At 40.4% G+C, this 19,944-nt stretch overlaps 1 protein-coding gene across 1 annotated transcript; it reads right to left on the bottom strand.

The window, feature by feature from the left end:
* Positions 1-14,894: 14,894 nt before the first annotated feature.
* LOC107542505 (ubiquitin-conjugating enzyme E2 D4-like) lies at positions 14,895-15,350 on the bottom strand. Its single transcript, XM_016219826.2, has one exon. The coding sequence runs from the start codon at positions 15,348-15,350 to the stop codon at positions 14,895-14,897; it is 456 nt and encodes a 151-aa protein (XP_016075312.2).
* Between the last annotated feature and the right edge of the window lie 4,594 nt (positions 15,351-19,944).

The following is a 19,944-nucleotide window of genomic DNA, read 5'->3' as shown; positions in this document are numbered from 1 at the left end:
GTTTAAAATATTTTTTAAAGTATTACTTATGTACTTTGTAATGTATAATCACTCATAATCATGATATGAGCTGAATTTGTATAGACTTAAAAAATTAATATATCATCCCATTTAATCTTGTGACAATGATACAATGGGTCCATTATTATCTTCATACTGTAGTTGAAAACACTGAGTCTCAGACTGGTGGGGAAACCTGTCATATTTACATGGTGCTAGGTGGTAGAGCTGTAATTATACTCCTAGGCTACCTGATGACAACTAGTCTGCATTTGGGATTCATCAAATTTTTACTTCAATCCTGTGAGGAGGGAATTTTCTTCTCTGCTCTTATCTTGAAGGGAAATTGAAGTTCAGAAAGTTTTAGTTTTCTGTGTAACTGTCACAGCTTCAATAACTGGCAAAACTGAGACTGGAATGTGGTCTGACAACAACAAAGGTTTGTTAAATAAATGAATGATTGATTGATTGATTTACTTATTAAAATGGACAATAGTTGTTTAGAAATAAAAATGATTCAACTTGTTACTCTAAGATGTATCTTCACAATATCAATGCAACTGACTGAAAAGTAAAATATTTATTATGTCCACCTAGTTTTTGTTGACTTTACAATACCAACTAATTCACATATTTGACAAAACTTTTCTACAATAATAGGTCAATCAAATTAAGTACTTCACTTGATATCTAAACATAGCCTAAATATATTATATATTTATTTATTTATTAATCTATCCAAACATTTTATATATTTATTGTGTATAAGCTGATAACTCCAATCATCCATTATGTACAAATAATTATCTTATTATAGAAATTTAGTTTCCATTTTAAAAGAGTATTTACTCAAAAGACTAATTTGATTTTTAAAAATTTGTCTTTATTGTCGAAAGTATTACAAATGTCTGCTTTTTCCCCCATTGATTTCCTCCACCCTGCACCCCTCCCTTCAGGCCTTCACCACACTATTGTCTGTGTTCATGGGTTATGCATATAAGCATATAAGCTTTTAGGTTAATGTCTCCCCACCCACACACCCCTGCCTTCCCTCTAAGATTCGTTAGTCTGTTCCATGCTTCTATGTCTTTGGATCTATTTTGGATCTGTATTGTTCATTGGTTTATTTTGTTCATTAAATTCCACATATCAGTAAGATTATGTGATACTTATGTTTCTCTCACTGGCTTAGTTTGCTTAGCATGATACTCTCTAGGTCCTACCATTCTGTCTCAAAGGGTAAAGGGTCCTTCGTTTTTACAGCTGCATAGTATTCCATGGTGTAAATGGCCACTGAGAAGGTGCTTGATATGATTTCAATCTTCTTTTTTTAATTTAGTGCATTTGACAATAAAAGTTTTATTCAGGCAAGCAGATATCTATATTATTATACAAAGTTGAACTGTTATTTTTAATTGAGTAATCTAATCTTTTATATTCACATAGAATTTTCAGTTTAACTTTTAAAAATATATATCTTTATTGATTTCAGAGAGAGGAAGGGAGAGGGAGAGAGAGAAAGAAACATCACTGTTGAGAGAGTCATTGATCAACTGCTTCCTGCAAGCCCCCCACTGGGGATTGAGCCCACAACCCAGGCATATGCCTCAACCAGGAATCGAACCTTGATCTCCTGGTCAATGCTCAATCACCGAAACATGCTGGGCCGGGCTTCAGTTTAATTTTTTAAAAATATAAATAACTTATAGAAGGAAATGATTTTGTGGCCCATTTAACACAGAATTATATTAAATATTTTTGTCCATTAAAGCTATCTACACATATATCTAGTTCAACTACTATGATGGCCAGGTGGAAAAATCAGTAAAAATAAATTAATTATATTTTAATATTTTCCAAGATAACTTAAGGATTAGTTAAATATCTTAGTGTAACTTAAAATATACATCATTATTGCTCTGGCTGGTGTGGCTCAGTAGGTTGGAGCACCATCCCATACACCAAAAGGTAGTGGGTTCGATTACTGGTCAAGGCACATGCCTAGGTTGTGGGTTCAATCCCTCATCGATGTTTCTCTCTCACATGTTTGTTTTCTCTCTCTCTTTCTCTCTCTCTCTTTCTCCCTTCCCCTCTCTCTACAAATAAATTAAAAAAAATAAAAATAATAAAATATACAACATTATTTTGTAAATATGTGTTACAAATACCTAGTTATTTATGCATTCATATCACAATCTGGTGTCTATACACTTGGCTAACATTCTGTCCCTGTGTGATTTATAGTTGTTAATGTTAAACACTTAATAATACCTTCAGAATCTGACCCCAATCTCTTCTTATGTGTTACATGGTCAGATACTTAAACAATGCTCTTTCTACTGCCCCATACTCCCTCAACAACTTCCCATCACTTTTGTCTGCTATAGACACTAAGCCTCCCGAGCAAACTCCTTTCCTGATAAAATATGATCATCTATTTTTACTCAATGATAAATAACTTTGCTAGAGAAAACTTTATATCTGAGTAGGTTTGGATCACTAAAATTCATATTTGAATTTAGAATGCTTACTGTGTTTTCTTTATTGACTTAACTTGCCGGTTTTCTCAAATCATTTTCTATCCCCTTAAGCAATTAGTTCTCCACTAAAAAGAACTCTTTTCTAATTACACATACCATATATACACCAACATACTCATTCACAACATGTAATATAAAAACTTTATGAATATCAGAATTATTCAGCAAGAGCTCTTCTCTTTAGAATATACCTATCTCCATAGCTATCATCTTATCCCTCTAGATTTAAGAGTGGCTTTTCTAAAGTGGTTCTTCCCAAAACATCAATGAAAATCTCTGAGACTTAGTTATATACTCCTGCTTTTTTAAAAAATTAAATTTATTGGTGTGGATTAGTTAAAAAAATTATATAGGTTTCAAGTGTACAATTCTATCTATGATACATCACCTGCATATTGTATTGTGTGTTTGTCACCCAAATTTAAGTCTCCTTTCATCACCATCGATCCCTCCTATACTCTCTTCTACATGCCCTCACCCTCCTTTCCTTCTGGTAATCACCATACTGTTTTCTTGTCTATGAGTTATTTTTCTTTGCTGAATCCCTTCACCTTTTTCACCCAGACCCCCAATCACTCTGACAGCTGTCTGTTCTATATCTATGAGCCTGTTTCTTTTTTGTTTGTTAGTTCAGTTTATTCATTGAGCTTCACATATGAGTGAAATCATATGGTACTTGTGTTTCTATGACTGACTTATTTAAAATGCTATGGCACATTTACACAATGGAATACTATTCTGCCATAAAAAAGGTTAAAAAATCCCTTTGTGACAGCACGGACAGACATGGAGAACATCATGCTAAGTTTACCAACTTTTTTATCCACTCATATACTGATGGACACTTTGGCTGCTTCCAAATCTTGGCTATTGTAAATAATGCTATAATTAACATAGGGGTGCATATATTCTTTGAAAATAGTGTTTGGGGCTTCTTCAGATATATTCCCAAAAGTAGAATCACTGGATCATAGGAAATTCTATTTTTAATTTTTTGAGGCAACTCTATACTTCCTTCCACAGTGACTGCACCAATCTGCATTTCCACCAACAATGCTCAAGGGTTCCCATTCTCCACATCCCTGCCAGTACTTGTTGGTTGTTGATTTATTGAAGATAGTCATTGTGACAGGTGTGAGATGATGTTTCAGTGTGGTTTTAATTTTTATCTCTCTGATGATTAGTGTACCTAACTGGGAATCGAACCCACAACCTTTTTATATATCAGACAATGATCTAACCAAGTGAACAACCAAGCAAGGGATTGTTGTTCAGTTGTATAAATTCTTTATAAATTTGGATATTAACCCTTATCAGATGTATCATTGGAGAATATGTTCTCCCACATAGTGGGTTGTGTTTTCATTTTTGTTGATGGTTTCCTTCGCTGTGCAAAAGATTTTTAGTTTGATGTAGCCCCTTTGTTTAATTTTTCTTATGTTTCTCTTGCCTGAAGAGATATATCAGAAAAAATATTGCTACAAGAAATGTCCAATATTTTACTGCTTATGTTTTCTTCTAGGATTTTTATGGTTTTGAGTCAAATATTTAAGTTTATAATCTACTTTGAGTTCATTCTTGTGTATGGTATAAGAAGGTGGGTAAGTTTCATTTTTTTCATGTTTTTGTCTAATTTTCAGAACACCATTTATTCATTAGACTACCTAGACTCCATTGCGTGATTTTGTCTCCTTGACTGTCACTTGTTAAAAATAATTATATATTCTCATGAATTTTCTTAGTTTTCATTTAGACTAGTTATGTATGAACTTGTGTATAAATCTCACTTACTTGATAAGAAATGAAGCTTCATTTGTTTATGACTACTTTTTTATATTTTTCTCTAAAGTTATTACTTCTATAAATGCTAAATACCACACTGCTGGATGGTAAGAATAATATAATAATCTAATTAACATTTAACTACCATCAATAGAAATTGTGTTATATGTTATAATTTTTTATTTTTGAAAATAATTATTTATTAATTTTTTTAATGTTCAGATTTCCCTCTTTGTCCCCATTGAATCATTCCACCCCGCCCCACTCCCCTCCCCAGCCTCTCACCACACCATTGTCTGTGCCCATGGGTTATACATATATACATATAATTTTTTTGGTTAATCTCTCTCCCTCTACCCACCTGCCCCCCTCCTTACCTCTGAGGATTGGCAGTCTGATCCATGGTTCCATGTCATTGAATCTATTCTGTTCATCAGTTTAAGTTCTTTATATTCCACATATAAGTGAGATTTTGTGATGTTTCTCTTTATCTGCCTGGCTTATTCTGCTTAGCATAATATTCTCCAGGCCCATTCATACTGTCCCAAAGGGTATGAGATCCTTCTTCTTTACAGCTGCATAGTATTCCACTGTGTAAATGTCACACAGCTTTTTTATCCACTCATCTACTGATGGGCACTTGGACTGTTTCCAGATTTTAGCTATTGTAAATTGCTCTGCTATGAACACAGGGGTGCATATATTCTTCTGATTAGTGTTTCAGGATTTTTAGAATATATTCCTAGAATTGGGACCACTGGGTTAAAAAGCAGCTCAATGGTTAATTTTTTTTGAGGAACCTCCATATTGCTTTCCATAGTGGCTGCATCAGTCTTCATTCCCACCAGCAGTGTGCCAGGGTTACCCTTTCTCCACATCCTCGCCAGCACATGTCATTTCTTGATTTGTTGATGGCAGCCATTCTGACAGGTGTGAAGTGATATCTCATTGTGGTTTTAATTTGCATCTCTCTGATGATTAGCGAAGTTGAGCATATTCTCCTATGTCTCTTGGCCATCTGTATGTCTTCTTTTGAGAAGTGCCTATTCAGGTCCTTTGCACAATTTTTAATTGGGCTGTTTGTCTTCCTCTTGCTGAGTAGTATGAGTTCTTTGTACACTTTGAAATGAGCCTCTTACTAGATACATCTTTGACAAATATGTTCTCCCAGACCGTGGGGTTCTTTTGTATTTTGAGCCTGATTTCTTTTCCTGTGCAGAAGATTTTAGTTTGATGGAGTCCCGTTTATTTTTTCTTTTATTTCTCTTGCCCTAGGAGATATATCAGTGAAAATTCCACTACGTCAGATGTCTTTGACTGTAGTTCTGTGTTTTCTTGCAGGATTTTTATGGTTTCTTGACTTACATTTAAGTCTTTTATTCATTTTGAATTTATTCTTGTATATGTAGTAAGTTGGTGATCTAGTTTCATTTTTATGCATGTATCTGTCCAATTTTCCCCACATCATCTACTGAAGAGACTGCTTTTACTCCATTGTATGCTCTTGCCTCCTTTGTGAAATATTAACTGACCATAATGGTGTGAGTCTATTTCTAGGGTCTCCGCTGTGTTCCATTGATCTATATGTCTGTTGTTGTACCAATACCAGGCTGTTTTGATTGCAAAGACTTTGTAATATAGTTTGATATCTGGTAAAGTGATCCTTCCAACTCTGTTCTTCTTTTCCGAGATTGCTCCAGATATTCAGAGTCTTTTTTGGTTCCATATAAACTTGTAGTATATTTGCTCTAACTCTGTGAAATATGCTGTTAGTATTTTAATAAGAATTGCATTGAATCTATAGACTGCATTGGATAGTATGGACATTTTGATATTAATTCTTCCAATCCACGAACATGGTATATTCTTCCACTTGTTTATATCTTCCTTTAATTATTTTTTCAATGTCCTGTAGTTTTCCCAGTACAGGTCTTCCACATCCTTGGTTCAGTTCATTCCGAGGTATCTTATCTTTTTAGTTGCAATTGTAAATGGGATTGTTTTTTTAGTTTCTCTTTCTAAGAGTTCATTGATGGTGTAGAAAAATACTGTCAATTTTCAGACATTAATTTTGTATCCTCCTACCTTGCCTAACTCATTTATTAAATCTAGTGGTACCTTGGTGGAATCATTAGGGTTTTCTATGTACAATATCATGTCATCTGCAAATAATGACGGTTTTACTTCCTCTTTTCCAATTTGGATACCTTTAATTTTTTTCTTCTTCTCCGATCACTGTGGCAAGGAGCTCGAGTACTATGTTGAATAAGAGTGGTGAAAGTGGACCACCCTGTCTTGCTCCTGTTTTTAAGAAAAATGGTTCTAGTTTTTGACCATTGAGTGTGATGTTAGCCGTAGGTTTGTCGTATATGGCCTTTATTATGTTGAGGTATGATCCCTCTATTCCCACTTTGCTGAGAGTTTTTTATTAAAAATGTGTGCTGGACTTTGTTGAGTGCTTTTTCTGCATCTGTTGATATGATCCTATGTTTTTTGCCCTTCGTTTGTTTATGTGATATATCACATTTATTGATTTGTGAATATTATATCAGCCTTGCATCCCCAAAATAAACCCCACTTGGTCATGGTTTATGATCTTTTTAATGTATTGCTGGATCAGTTTGCTCATATTTTGTTGAGGATTTTAGCATCTGTGTTCTTCAGGGATATTGTCCTGTAACTTTATTCCTTTGTAGTGTCTTTATCTGGTTTTGGGATTAGGATGATGCTAGCCTCATAAAAAGAGTGTGGTAGTTTCCCTCGTCTTGAATTTTCTGGAATAGTTTTAGTAGAATAAGGGTTAATTCGTCTTTAAATGTTTGATAAAACTTGCCTGTAAGTCCATCAGCCCAGGTCTTTTGTTTGCCAGGAGTTTTTTGATCTCTGCTTCACTTTCATTAGTTGTTATCTGCCTATTCAAGTTTCCTGATTCAGTGTTGTAAGATTTTATATTTCTAGGAATTTTTCCATTTTGTCCAGGTTGTCCAGTTTGTTGGCATATAGTTGCTCATAGTATTTTCTTAAGATCCTTTGTATTACTGTTGGGTCAGTTGTTATATCACCTCTTTTATTTCTGATTTTATTTATTTGGTTCCTCTCACTTTGTTTCTTGGTGAGTCTGGCTAAAGGCTCATCAGACTTACTTATCTTTTCAAAGAAACAACTCTTGGTTTCATTGATTTGTTTTGATTTTTTTAGCCTCTACATCATTAATTTCTGTTCTCATCTTTATTATTTTCTTCCTTCTACTTTCTCAGGGCTTTTTTTGCTGTTCTTATTCTAGTTCTTTTAGTTGTTGTGTTAGATGGTTTAGCAGAGCTTTTTCTTCTTTCTTGAGGTATGCCTATAGTGCTAAGAACTTTCCTCTCAAGACTGCTTTTGCTGTGTCCCATAGATTTTGGGTTGTTTTCTGTCTTTTTCATTTTTATCCAGGAAGTTTTTTATTTCTTCCTTGATCTCATTGGTAACCCATTCACTGTTTAATAACAAGCTATTTAGCCTCCAAGTGTTTGAATATTTTTTTTTTTAGTGGTTGATTTCTAGTTTCATGCCATTGTGATCTGAGAAGATGCTTGATATAATTTCAATCTTCTTGAACTTGCAGAGACTAACTTTGTGCCCTAACATGTGGTCTATTTTTGAGAATGTCCCACATGCACTTGAGAAGAATGTGTATTCTGCTGCTTAGGGATGAAATGTTCTGTACATTTCAATTAAATCCATTAGCCCTAGGGTCTCTGTGTCCCTGTTGATTTGTTATTGGTATATACTTATTTAATGGCATTTTCCCCTTTATGCTTATATGCCTTTCCCTCAGTATTTCTTCTTCTTCTTCAAGCAGTCCTTTTAGCATTTCTTGCAGTGCTGGTTTGATGGTACTCAACTCCCTTAACCTTCTTTCTTCTGGAGAGCTCTTTATTTCACCTTCAGTTTTAAATGATAGCCTTGCTGGATAAAGCAATCTTGGTTACAGGTTCTTGGATTTCATTACTTTGAGAACTTCATGCCATTCCCTTCTGGCCTGGAGTTTCTGTTGAGAAATCTGTTGTCAGCCTTATGGGGGCTCCCTTGTAGGTCCCTGCTTGTCTCTTTCCTACAGCCCTTAATATTCTCTCTTTGTCCTTAACATTTACCATTTTAATTATGATGTGTCTTGGAGTAGATCTCTTTGAATTCCTTTTGTTTGGAACCCTATGTGATTCCTGACCTTCTGTGGCTTTCTCCTTCACCAGTGTAGGGAAGTTTTCTGTCATTATTTCCTCCACCAGGTTCACTATTCCTTGCTTACTTTCCTCCCCCTCTGTTACCCCTATGATGTGAATGTTGTTTTATTTAATGTTGTCCTAAAGTTTTCTTAAACTGTCCCCATGCTTTTTAAGTGTTTTTTCTTTTTGCTGCTCTGATTGAGTGGTTACTTTTACCTTACCTTCTAATTCACTTATTCTATATTCTGCTTCATTGAGCCAGCTTTCTATTCTAGTGTATTCTTGATATCAGATATAGTATTCTTCATTTCTGCTTGGTTATTTTTTATCATATCTAGCTCTTTTTTAATTTTTTCACTAGTTTCCCCCACCTTCCCACTAAGTGTCTTGTGGTTTTCATTAATTTCCTTGAGCACCTTTATAACCATTACTTTGAACTCTATTTCTGATAACTTGCTTAACTCCATCTCATTAAGATCCTTTTCTGGAGATTTTCCTTGTCTTTAGTTTGGGGGTTGTTTCTTTGTCTCCCCATTTTAGTGACTCTTAATGTTTGTATCTGTATATTAGATATATTTTCTGTCTCCCAGTCTTGTGAGGTGGGGTTTTGTGGTGTATGTCAGTTGGGACCCTGGGGCTTATTTTCCTTGTACTTCTGAGATATTTGTTTTCAGTGTGTCCCTTTTGTGAGTGTCCCTTTTGTGGGGCCTTTGAGCTCTTCTGCTGTGATTGGGCCTAGATTGTTATTGACCCATTCTTCAGTGGACTCTCCTCTCAGATTGCCGAACTGTAAGGCTCATCCACAACCACGTTGTGCAAGCTGCTGTACAGATGCTGACAGGGCAAAACAAAACACAACCAAACTGCCAGGAAACAAACAGTAACTTACAAAATGTCTTGACAGTCACAATGAAAAGAACTGAAGATAAAGTAGAATTGGGAGAGTGAAGCAGGAACACAAATGCTAAAGCAAAGAAAAAAAGTGATAAAAAAAAAAAAAGAGAGAGAGAGAGAAAAAAATATTATTGCTAATAGTAAAAAAATATATAAAAATAATAATAAAATAAAATAAAAAGTAAAAAATAGAGAAGCTACTAGGAGATAAAAGGGGCAGAGAAAAGATTCTGAAAGGAAAGAAGGGTGAGCAAAAAAAAAAAAATAAGGGTAGAGAGTAGGAATAGGAAAGTGGTTGAAAAGTAAAAAGTAAAAATAAAATAAAGAGACAAACACAAACAAGCAAACAAAAAGACAGGAAGACAGAGAATAGAAGGGGAGATAAGATGGCCCCTATTCTTTTATCTTAAAGGCAAAAATTAAAACAGAAAGTTCAAAACTATTATTCTAAAAATAACAATAAACACATTACATGTCACCATAAATAAACAATTTTTAAAAGAAAATTAGCTATATTTATTGAGGGAAGCGGCATCTTTTACATTTTTACAAATCTCTTCATTTTCTGCCTTATTGAAGGCAGGGGATTCTCTCATCTGTTTGTTCCTGCAAACTATTGTAAATATTGTTTGGTTTGAAGTATGTGAAGAAAATCTGGCCTCACTCGGGCATATAGTTAGGAAAGGGAGGACCATGCAGACTGCCTGTAAGGTCCTAAGGACCTGAGAATCCTGGGACCTCACTTTGTTGGGTTAGATATTTCTCTTATGCCACCCTCCAACCTGCCATGGAACAATTATCTTAATCTCATGAAAGAGATATTTGGAAAATCTTCCCTGTCTATCCTGTCTTCTGCACCTTTATTCACACTCTTTTCATTCAGACCCTAATCATCTCTTATGTGGAGCCTCAACAAACCTTCCCACCTGGTCTCTGTATTTAACCTGACTCTTGCATTCCATTTTCCATTCTGTCCACAGAATGATTTTTCTAACATGCCAATCTGACTCTGTCACATCCAGGTTCATATTATTTAATTTTTCTTTCTCACAAGATCAAGTTTAAACTTGTCTTTAACATGGCATATCAGACCATCCACAGTTAACCCTCTACCTACCTCTCCAATAACTTGTGGTATAGTCATATTGAATGTGAATAAAAAGACACAATATATTTTCTTATTCTTTTGTACCTTTGTGTGTGTCTCTTTCATCCATGATGCTCTTTCTGTCCCTTATCCACTTAATGAAATCTTACTCATTCCTCACAATTTAACTCAGGTATAATTAACTACCACCACAGCTCCTACCCATCTTTATGCCAGAATTAGGTGGCTTTTGGTATCTCCAGCTGAATAAGAATAGGAAAGACATGTATTAACACTTTACAAAAAGCTTATCAAAAAAGATGTGCTTGCCTTAGCCAGTTTCACTCAGTGGTTAGAATATCTGCCCTCGGACTGAAGGGTCTCGGATTTTATTCAGGTCAAGGGTACATACCTCATTTGCAGGCTCAGTCCCTGGCCCTAGTTAGGGTATATGCAGAGGAGGCAACCAATCGATGTGTCTCTCTTACATTGATGTTTCTCTCTCTCCCTTCCACTCTCTCTGAAAAGGAATGGAAAAAATATCCTCGGGTGAGAATTTTTTTTTAAAAAAAGAAAAGAAACCTTAAATTTTATAAAAATGTAATATAATCCACAGTGTCAAGTCTTGGAACAATCTTGTGGAGAACTCCCAAACAGAATTGAATAACATGTTCACATATTTTGTGAAAAATAATAATAATAGAATAAAAAAATTTTTTAAAAATGCTACTTTCTATACTAATTGGTGACAGATAAAGATAACTCAGATATTTTAAGAGGAAAATCATATTCCCTTCAAGAGCTCACCCAGAAATATTCAAAATCATTTAAACAATAATTGCACTAATCATTTGATGAATCCAAAGACACACTTTATTACGGTCTTTTATGCAATTTGTAACAAGATTGAATAGTTCAGATTCTCTTATTTGCAAAGCTATAAAGTATTTGAGCCACATCTAAAACCATAAATTGATTTGAGCATTGCTTGTAAAGTCAATCAAATTATTTTTAGTTAAAAAATATAAGAGGTATGCTGATAACTAAGTCAAAATATATTAAATTGTGGCTTTCTTCATTAATACAGATCCTCACCTTATTTTTAAACTGGTAACAACTGAATAAGCCATGCAGTGATATCCACTGTCTATCAGGGTGTGCTCATTTTCAACCTGTTTATATATCATTTTTGATTATTGTAAGTGCAGAATACTGGGCCTTTCTAGAGGTGGGACTCAGAAATCTGCATTTTAAACCAGCCTTCAAATTTGCTTTCTTGTACTCTAAAAGTTGTGTGTCTTCCAAAAAGTGTTTTAGGGGGCAATACTTTGTGTGTCGTCCTTATCAATGCACACTTTCATGAATCCCCTTACCAATTTAATTTACAGATTCTGGCAGCCTCTGCCTTCTCCCTCAGCAATCCTAGACATATCAGAACTATAGATTTCCCCAGTTAAACAATCTTGCAGGCAGCTCAGTGCAAGTTCATCTGAAAAGAATACATACAATGAAGAGAAATAATTAAGACAACTCCCATTATTGAATATATATTTAATGTTGCAGGTTAGGTGTTTTTAATAAATCATATTTTAAAATATAGATAATATTCTCATTTAGTACTTAAAGAAATTAAAGTTCATGCTGTGAACTAATTTGTTTAGGGTTACACAACTAGTTACTTGTTGAGCTTAGGATCAAACACCCATGCTTTTGCCACATTGCCTTTGAACATAAAATATCAAATCAGTCATTACGTTGGGAAAAAATATAAAGGAAAAAATATTCCCATGTTATCAAAATCCTCACTTGCTTGCACAATAGCTAAAGTACCACTTAATCTTGTAGGAGTCTCCCACTATCTTCACTCCACATTCTCTCTGCTTTTTCGGTCTCAGCTCAGTCCTGGTAAGTCCCATGATAAATTCTTCCAGCTCTGGTACATCATCAGCTACATTATTGATGCCCTGAATTACACTAAAATGAAACATATATATGTCCTATTTTAAGTCCTAATTATATGATGCAGTAGCCACTGGTCCTACATGGTATTTCAGTGTAATCAATTTACTTAATATTTTAATTTAAAGTTAATTAAAATTGGACCAAAAAAAAATTCAGTTGCCTGGTCACATCAATAGCTTCATTGGTCAGTGGCTACTCTATTGAATAGTTAGATATAGAAAAATCCTATTTGGAAGCACTACCTGAATGTATAGGTAAAAGAAAATTTTATATTTGAAGGGTTAGACCTTTGGTGCAGAAACAAAAATTTTCTATGTATTTACACACTTATTTTGATAAATATTAAATAAACTTAAGTAACTGATGTTTTTATGTTTTTTTCTTATAATTATAACCTCTTTCCACCCTTTAAAAGAAGTAGATTATAAAGTGTTTTTATTTTTTTTATTTAAAAAATTTTTTTTAAATATATATTTTTAAATATATCTTTATTGACCTCAGAGACAGGAAGGGAGAGGGAGAGAGACAGATAGAAACATCAATGATGAGAGAGTTATCATTGATCGGCTGCCTCCTGCTCACCCACAACCGGGGATTAAGCCCGCAACCCAGACACATGCCCTGACCAGGAATCGAACCTCAGTGCCCCGGATCCTAGGTCAATGCTCAACCACTGAACCATGCCCGGCCTGGCTAAAGTGTTTTTAAAGATACTGTTGGTGGTAATCTGCTTATTACACTGATTAGACATTCTTGAATATACAAATTCTAAAGTGAAAATTAGATTTTTTTCATTCTACACAAGCATTCCCATGGAATTAATTTTTTCCTTTACAACCAGAGAGATCCATGCAGTTAAGACTGTTTGAGGTGCAGTTCTGTACATCTTGTGTCAGCATGTGTCCTGGACTATCAGTTTCAAGGATGTTTGTATTGCAAACAACCTTGGAAGACAGAGCTCCCTCCAGGTCAGGGGATAGATTTGTTTCCTGAAGAGGTTAAAGATAGAATCGTTCCTTGGGGAAAGTTGGTCAGGTTTGCTAGAATTCTCATTTCAAAGACTGGGAGTTCTTAAGCTCATGGTCCCTCAATTGTGACAAACACACTCTGTGTTCAGCACCCACGTGGTCTGCTCTCCATCTCTACCTTGGGTCTTGGGGCCAGGGGAACTGGTGTCAGTGAAAGTCATGCTGTCTTCTGGGCCCTGAGTAAAGCTGTGTCTCTAACCAGAATCTGTGTCATTCAGCAGCCTCCACAAACTGTGACTGGCTGAAATGTAGGGTTGAAAGCTCTGTGAGATCTCAGACCCCACAGAGCTCTTGAGAAAATAAGACAAATTAGAGCTAATAGGTGTGGACTCACAACGGGGTTCTAAGGAAAATAATCTCACAGGGTGATCTGATCATAGATCCTAACCGGGCAGGTCATGGTGGGTTATCACATCCCAGGCATATAACCTTTTTAGTAAAAGGTTTGTGTCCGTCTTAAGCAAACCTTGTCCATTGTTCATGTGCATCTAGGTTAACACACCTTTTAAATATGGGTTCCCACCCTCAAGAGCGCACATGATCTTGAGAACTATCCTGTAATCCACTCCCCATTTTGCTTTCTCCCACCTTCAGGTAATCTTCCTTATGTTCCCTCATTAATTTAAAATGTATAAAAGAATCTTCTGACTGTCATTATGCAAAGTATTTTTTTCAGATCTTGCTTCCAGACATATCCTCTGTTTGGCTCAAATAAGTTTTTATAAAAATCCTCTACAGGTTGAATGTTCTTACGTTGATGTAAGTATGTCCTGAAAAGTGGAGTACAACCCAGAGTGTGGGAGAGGCAAAGTGGTAAAAGGATTGAGGGTTGATTTTTAGGGAGTTGGTGAAGTCTGGGAACAAAACACATAATTTATTTTGTAACAACTCCTAATCCACTTAATTATTGGCCAGTTAAATTTAGGCTTCAAAATTGATGATATGGGTTAATATTGATCTTGGTCAAAAACAAAACACCTGAAGACACAGGTTCTTCAGAATAAAATAGATGCCTAATTAGCTTTGTAATATTTATTCAGTTTTTCCTCAGCATTGTCAGTTCTAAAGGACTCCTCATTAAAAATTATCCCACTGATAAGCAGAGCTGCCCTTCGCATCCTAAAGACGAACCCCCTTGTCTTTGCTTTCCCAATCCTAAGTCAGTAATCTTTTAATAAAATGGAGATTAAAACTTATCTGTCTCACACTCAACCATCTCCCCAACCCTGCCCCACTCCCATGCCTCCCTCCATCCCCTCTACACACATCCTGATGTGGAAGGTGCACATCTGTACCTAGAAAGATGGAGAAATGTCTCTTCACAGATAGCAGTCAAAAGACAACCAATTGAAGTTCCAACTATTTTATTAAGGTGTTGGTATTATTTACTTTTAAATTACATGGCGTATTTCTTCGTCCATGCTCGAGCCATGGCATCATACTTTGGCTTATCATTGATGTACGTCTTCCAAATTTCTGGAACCAGGATATTATGTGGGCTGGGATCACACAGCATGGAGCTGATTGACAGCAATATTTTGGAAACTGTGTGTGCTGGTGACCACTGGGAATTAAGGATGGCCAGACCCACACATCCTTTCTGATTTATGCTGGGATGGTAAATTTGGGTTTTAAATAGGACCTTGGGTGGTTTGAAGGGGTACTCCCACGGGAATCGGATAGTGAGGAAGAAGGCTCCTCCCTGGTAGGGGCTGTCCTTGGGCCCTATTATATATCCCTTCCAGTGGAACATGTCGCCTTCCACGGGACCTACGGAGCAGAGCTTTGGGGGGTCTCGAGAAAGGTCGAGGAGCTCCTTCTGGAGGCGCCTTACAGCCAGAGACAGCGCCATGCGGCTCCGATCCTCCTCGTGAGGTTTCCTAATAGGTGGAAGGTTGGGGGAGACCATGGTTAAGGGGATCAGCAATCCACCAGATCAGCGGATAACTGGGTAAAGCCGGGTTCTGGGGTGGAGAGGGTGACTGGGGACAGGGATGGTGGTGGAGACGAAGGTTGAGGAAGGAGAGATGGGAGCCCAGAGGGACTGATAGGCTACTGCTCACCTGTGTTCCGCACAGCTGCTGGCTCCACCACTTCCGGGCTATCCTGATCTGGATTCTGCTGCTCAGAGACCCCGCTGCCCGTACACACGACCACCAAGGACTGGGCTGCTCTTGCTCAGGGTGGCCTGGTCCTGCTGCTGGTTGCTAAAGTATACATTGGGTTCCATGGCAACAGTAGGGAACCCCTTATGTGAGGTCACAGGGACCAAGCTGATGACATCACTCAGTGAGTGCAGAGGGTGGGGGCAGGGTGAAGAGGTGATCTTAATAAAGGACGGTGGAGGATGGGAGAGACCATGGAGATCAATGGAGGGGGGGTGGAGTGTGGGAGGGACCATGGAGATCAATGGAGGGGGGTGGAGGGTGGGAGGGACAATGGAGATCAATGGAGGGGGGTGAAGTGTGTGAGGGAGCATGGAGAACAATGGAGGGACGTGGAGTGTGGGTGTGACCATGGAGATCAATGGACTGGGGTGGAGTGTGGGTGGGACCATGGAGATCAATGGAGGGAGTGGAGTGTGGGAGGGACCATGGAGATCAATGGAGGGGGGTGGAGTGTGGGAGGGACCATTGAGATCAATAGAGAGGTATGGAGTGTGGGTGTGACCAGGCAGATCATTGGAAGTGTGAAGTGTGGGAGGGAGCATGGAGAACAATGGAGGGTAGTGGAGTGTGGTATGACCATGCAGATAAATGGAAGGGGGTGGAGTGTGGGAGGGATCATGGAGATCAATGGAGGGGGGTGTATTGTGGGAGGGACCATGGAGATCAATGGAGAGGGGAGGAGTGTGGGAGGGACCATGGAGATCCATGGAGAGGGGTGGAGTGATGGAGGGACCATGGAGGTCAATGGAGGGAGGTGGAGTGTGGGAGGGACCTTGGAGATCAATGGAGGGGCCTGGAGTGTGGGAGGGACCATGGAGATCAATGGAGGGGGTTGAAGTGTGGGAGGGAGCATGCAGAACAATGGAGGGTGGTGGAGTGTGGGTGGGACCATGTATATCAATGGAGAGGGGTGGAGTGTGGGAGGAACCATGGAGATCGATGGAGGGGGGTGGAGGGTGAGAGGGGCCATGGAGAAAAATGGAGGGGCCTGGAGTGTGGGTGTGATCATGGAGATCAGTGGAGGGTGGTGGAGTGTGGGTGTGACCATGGAGAACAATGGAGGGCATACAGTGTTGGTGTGACCATGGAGATCAATGGAAAGCGGTAGAGTGTGGGAGGGACAATGGAGATCAATGGAGGGGGTGGAGTGTGGGAGGGACCATCGAGATCAATGAAGGGGGGTGGAATGAGTCAGGGACAATGGAGATCAATGTAGGTGGGTGGAGTGTGGGTGTACCATGTAAATCAATGGAGGAGGATGGAGTGTTGGAGGGACCATGGAGATCAGTGGAGGGGGGTTTAGTGTGGGAGGGACAATGGAGATTAATGGAGGGTGGTGGAGTGTGGGTGTGACCATGGAGATGAATGGAAAGGGGTGGAGTGTTGGTGGGACCATTGAGAACAGTGGAGGGGTTGGAGTGTCGGTGTAACCCTGGAGATCAATGGAGGGGGGTGGAGTGTGGGAGGGATCATGGAGATCAATGGAGTAGGGGTGGAGTGTGAGAGGGACCATGGAGATCAATGGAGGGGGTCGGAGTGTGGGTGTGACCATGGAGAACAATGGAGGGGGTGGAGTGTCAGTGGGACCTCGGAGATCAATGGAGGGGGGTGGAGTGTGAGAGGGACCATGGAGATCAATGGAGGGGCTGGAGTGTGGGTGTGACCATGAATATCAATGGAGAATGGTGGCCTGTGGGAGGGACCATGGAGATCAATGGAGGGTAGTGGAGTGTGGTATGACCATGCAGATCAATGGAGGGAGGTGGAGTGTTTGGGTGTTACCAGTTTGGGTGTGACCATGGAGATCAATGGAAAGGGGTGAAGTGTGGGTCGGACCATGGAGATCAACGGAGGGGGGTCGAGTGTGGGAGGGACCATGGAGATCGATGGAGGGGGGTGGAGTGTAGGAGGGACCATGGAGATCAATGGAGGTGGGTGGTGTGTGGGAGGGACCATGGAGATCGATGGAGGGGGGTGGATTGTTGGAGGCACGATGGAGATCAATGGGGAGGGATGGAGTATTGGTGGGACCACTGAGAACAGTGGAGGGGTTGGAGTGTTGGTGTGACCAAAGAGATCAAAGCATGAGGGTAGATTGTTGCAGGACCATGGAGATCAATGGAGGGGGGAGGAGTATAGGAGGGAAAACGAAGATCATTGGAGGGGGGTGGAGTGCGGATGTGACCATGGAGATGAATGGAGGGGGGTGGAGGGTGAGAGGGGCCATGGAGAAAAACGGAGGGGCCTGGAGTGTGGGTGTGACCATGGAGATAAGTGGAGGGTGGTGGAGTGAGGGTGTGACCATGGAGAACAATGGAGGGCATACAGTGTTGGTGTGACCATGGAGATCAATGGAAATGGGTAGAGTGTGGGAGGGACAATGGTGATCAATGGAGGTGGTGGAGTGTGGGAGGGACCCCCTTCCATCAATGAAGGGGGGTGGAATCTGTCAGGGACCATGGAGATCAATGTAGGTGGGTGGAGTGTGTGGGACACCATGTAAATCAATGGAGGAGGATGGAGGGTTTGGAGGGACCATGGAGATCAATGGAGGGGGGTTTAGTGTGGGAGGGGCAATGGAGATTAATGAAGGGTGGTGGAGTGTGGGTGTGACCATGGAGATCACTGGAGAGGGTGGAGTGTTGGTGGGACCATTGAGAACAGTGGAAGGGTTGGAGTGTGGGTGTGACCGTGGAGATCAATGGAGGGGCGTGGGGTGTGGGAGGGACCATGGAGAACAATGGAGGGGAGTGGAATGTGGGAGGGGCCATGGAGAACAATCCAGGGTGGTGTTTTTTGGGAGGGACCATGAGATAACGGAGGGGGTTGGAGTGTGGCTGTGACCATGGAGAACAATGGAGGGGGGTGGAGTGTTTGTGTAACCCTGGAGATCAATGGAGGGGGTTGGAGTGTGGGAGGGGTCATGGAGATCAATGGAGGGAGTCGGAGTGTGGGTGTGACCATGGAGAACAATGGAGGGGGTGGAGTGTCGGTGGGACCTCGGAGATCAATGGAGGGAGGTGGAGTGTGGGAGGGACCATGGAGATCAATGGAGGGGGGTGTATTGTGGGAGGGACCATGGAGATCAATGGAGAGGGGAGGAGTGTGGGAGGGACCATGGAGATCCATGGAGAGGGGTGGAGTGATGGAGGGACCATGGAGGTCAATGGAGGGAGGTGGAGTGTGGGAGGGACCTTGGAGATCAATGGAGAGGCCTGGAGTGTGGGAGGGACCATGGAGATCAATGGAGGGGGTTGAAGTGTGGGAGGGAGCATGCAGAACAATGGAGGGTGGTGGAGTGTGGGTGGGACCATGTATATCAATGGAGAAGGGTGGAGTGTGGGAGGAACCATGGAGATCGATGGAGGGGGGTGGAGGGTGAGAGGGGCCATGGAGAAAAATGGAGGGGCCTGGAGTGTGGGTGTGATCATGGAGATCAGTGGAGGGTGGTGGAGTGTGGGTGTGACCATGGAGAACAATGGAGGGCATACAGTGTTGGTGTGACCATGGAGATCAATGGAAAGCGGTAGAGTGTGGGAGGGACAATGGAGATCAATGGAGGGGGTGGAGTGTGGGAGGGACCATCGAGATCAATGAAGGGGGGTGGAATGAGTCAGGGACAATGGAGATCAATGTAGGTGGGTGGAGTGTGGGTGTACCATGTAAATCAATGGAGGAGGATGGAGTGTTGGAGGGACCATGGAGATCAGTGGAGGGGGGTTTAGTGTGGGAGGGACAATGGAGATTAATGGAGGGTGGTGGAGTGTGGGTGTGACCATGGAGATGAATGGAAAGGGGTGGAGTGTTGGTGGGACCATTGAGAACAGTGGAGGGGTTGGAGTGTCGGTGTAACCCTGGAGATCAATGGAGGGGGGTGGAGTGTGAGAGGGACCATGGAGATCAATGGAGGGGGTCGGAGTGTGGATGTGACCATGGAGAACAATGGAGGGGGTGGAGTGTCAGTGGGACCTCGGAGATCAATGGAGGGGGGTGGAGTGTGAGAGGGACCATGGAGATCAATGGAGGGGCTGGAGTGTGGGTGTGACCATGAATATCAATGGAGAATGGTGGCCTGTGGGAGGGACCATGGAGATCAATGGAGGGTAGTGGAGTGTGGTATGACCATGCAGATCAATGGAGGGAGGTGGAGTGTTTGGGTGTTACCAGTTTGGGTGTGACCATGGAGATCAATGGAAAGGGGTGAAGTGTGGGTCGGACCATGGAGATCAACGGAGGGGGGTCGAGTGTGGGAGGGACCACGGAGATCAATGGAGGGGG

The sequence above is a fragment of the Miniopterus natalensis genome, chromosome X, assembly GCF_054644295.1.
Source record: "Miniopterus natalensis isolate mMinNat1 chromosome X, mMinNat1.hap1, whole genome shotgun sequence".
Taxonomy (NCBI): domain Eukaryota; kingdom Metazoa; phylum Chordata; class Mammalia; order Chiroptera; family Miniopteridae; genus Miniopterus; species Miniopterus natalensis.
This window is presented reverse-complemented; position numbering and strand designations above follow the sequence as displayed.

Coding starts and splice junctions, on each gene's coding strand:
- LOC107542505 (XM_016219826.2), bottom strand. CDS start 15,350: ATGGCGCTGTCTCTGGCTGTAAGGCGCCTCCAGAAGGAGCTCCTCGAC.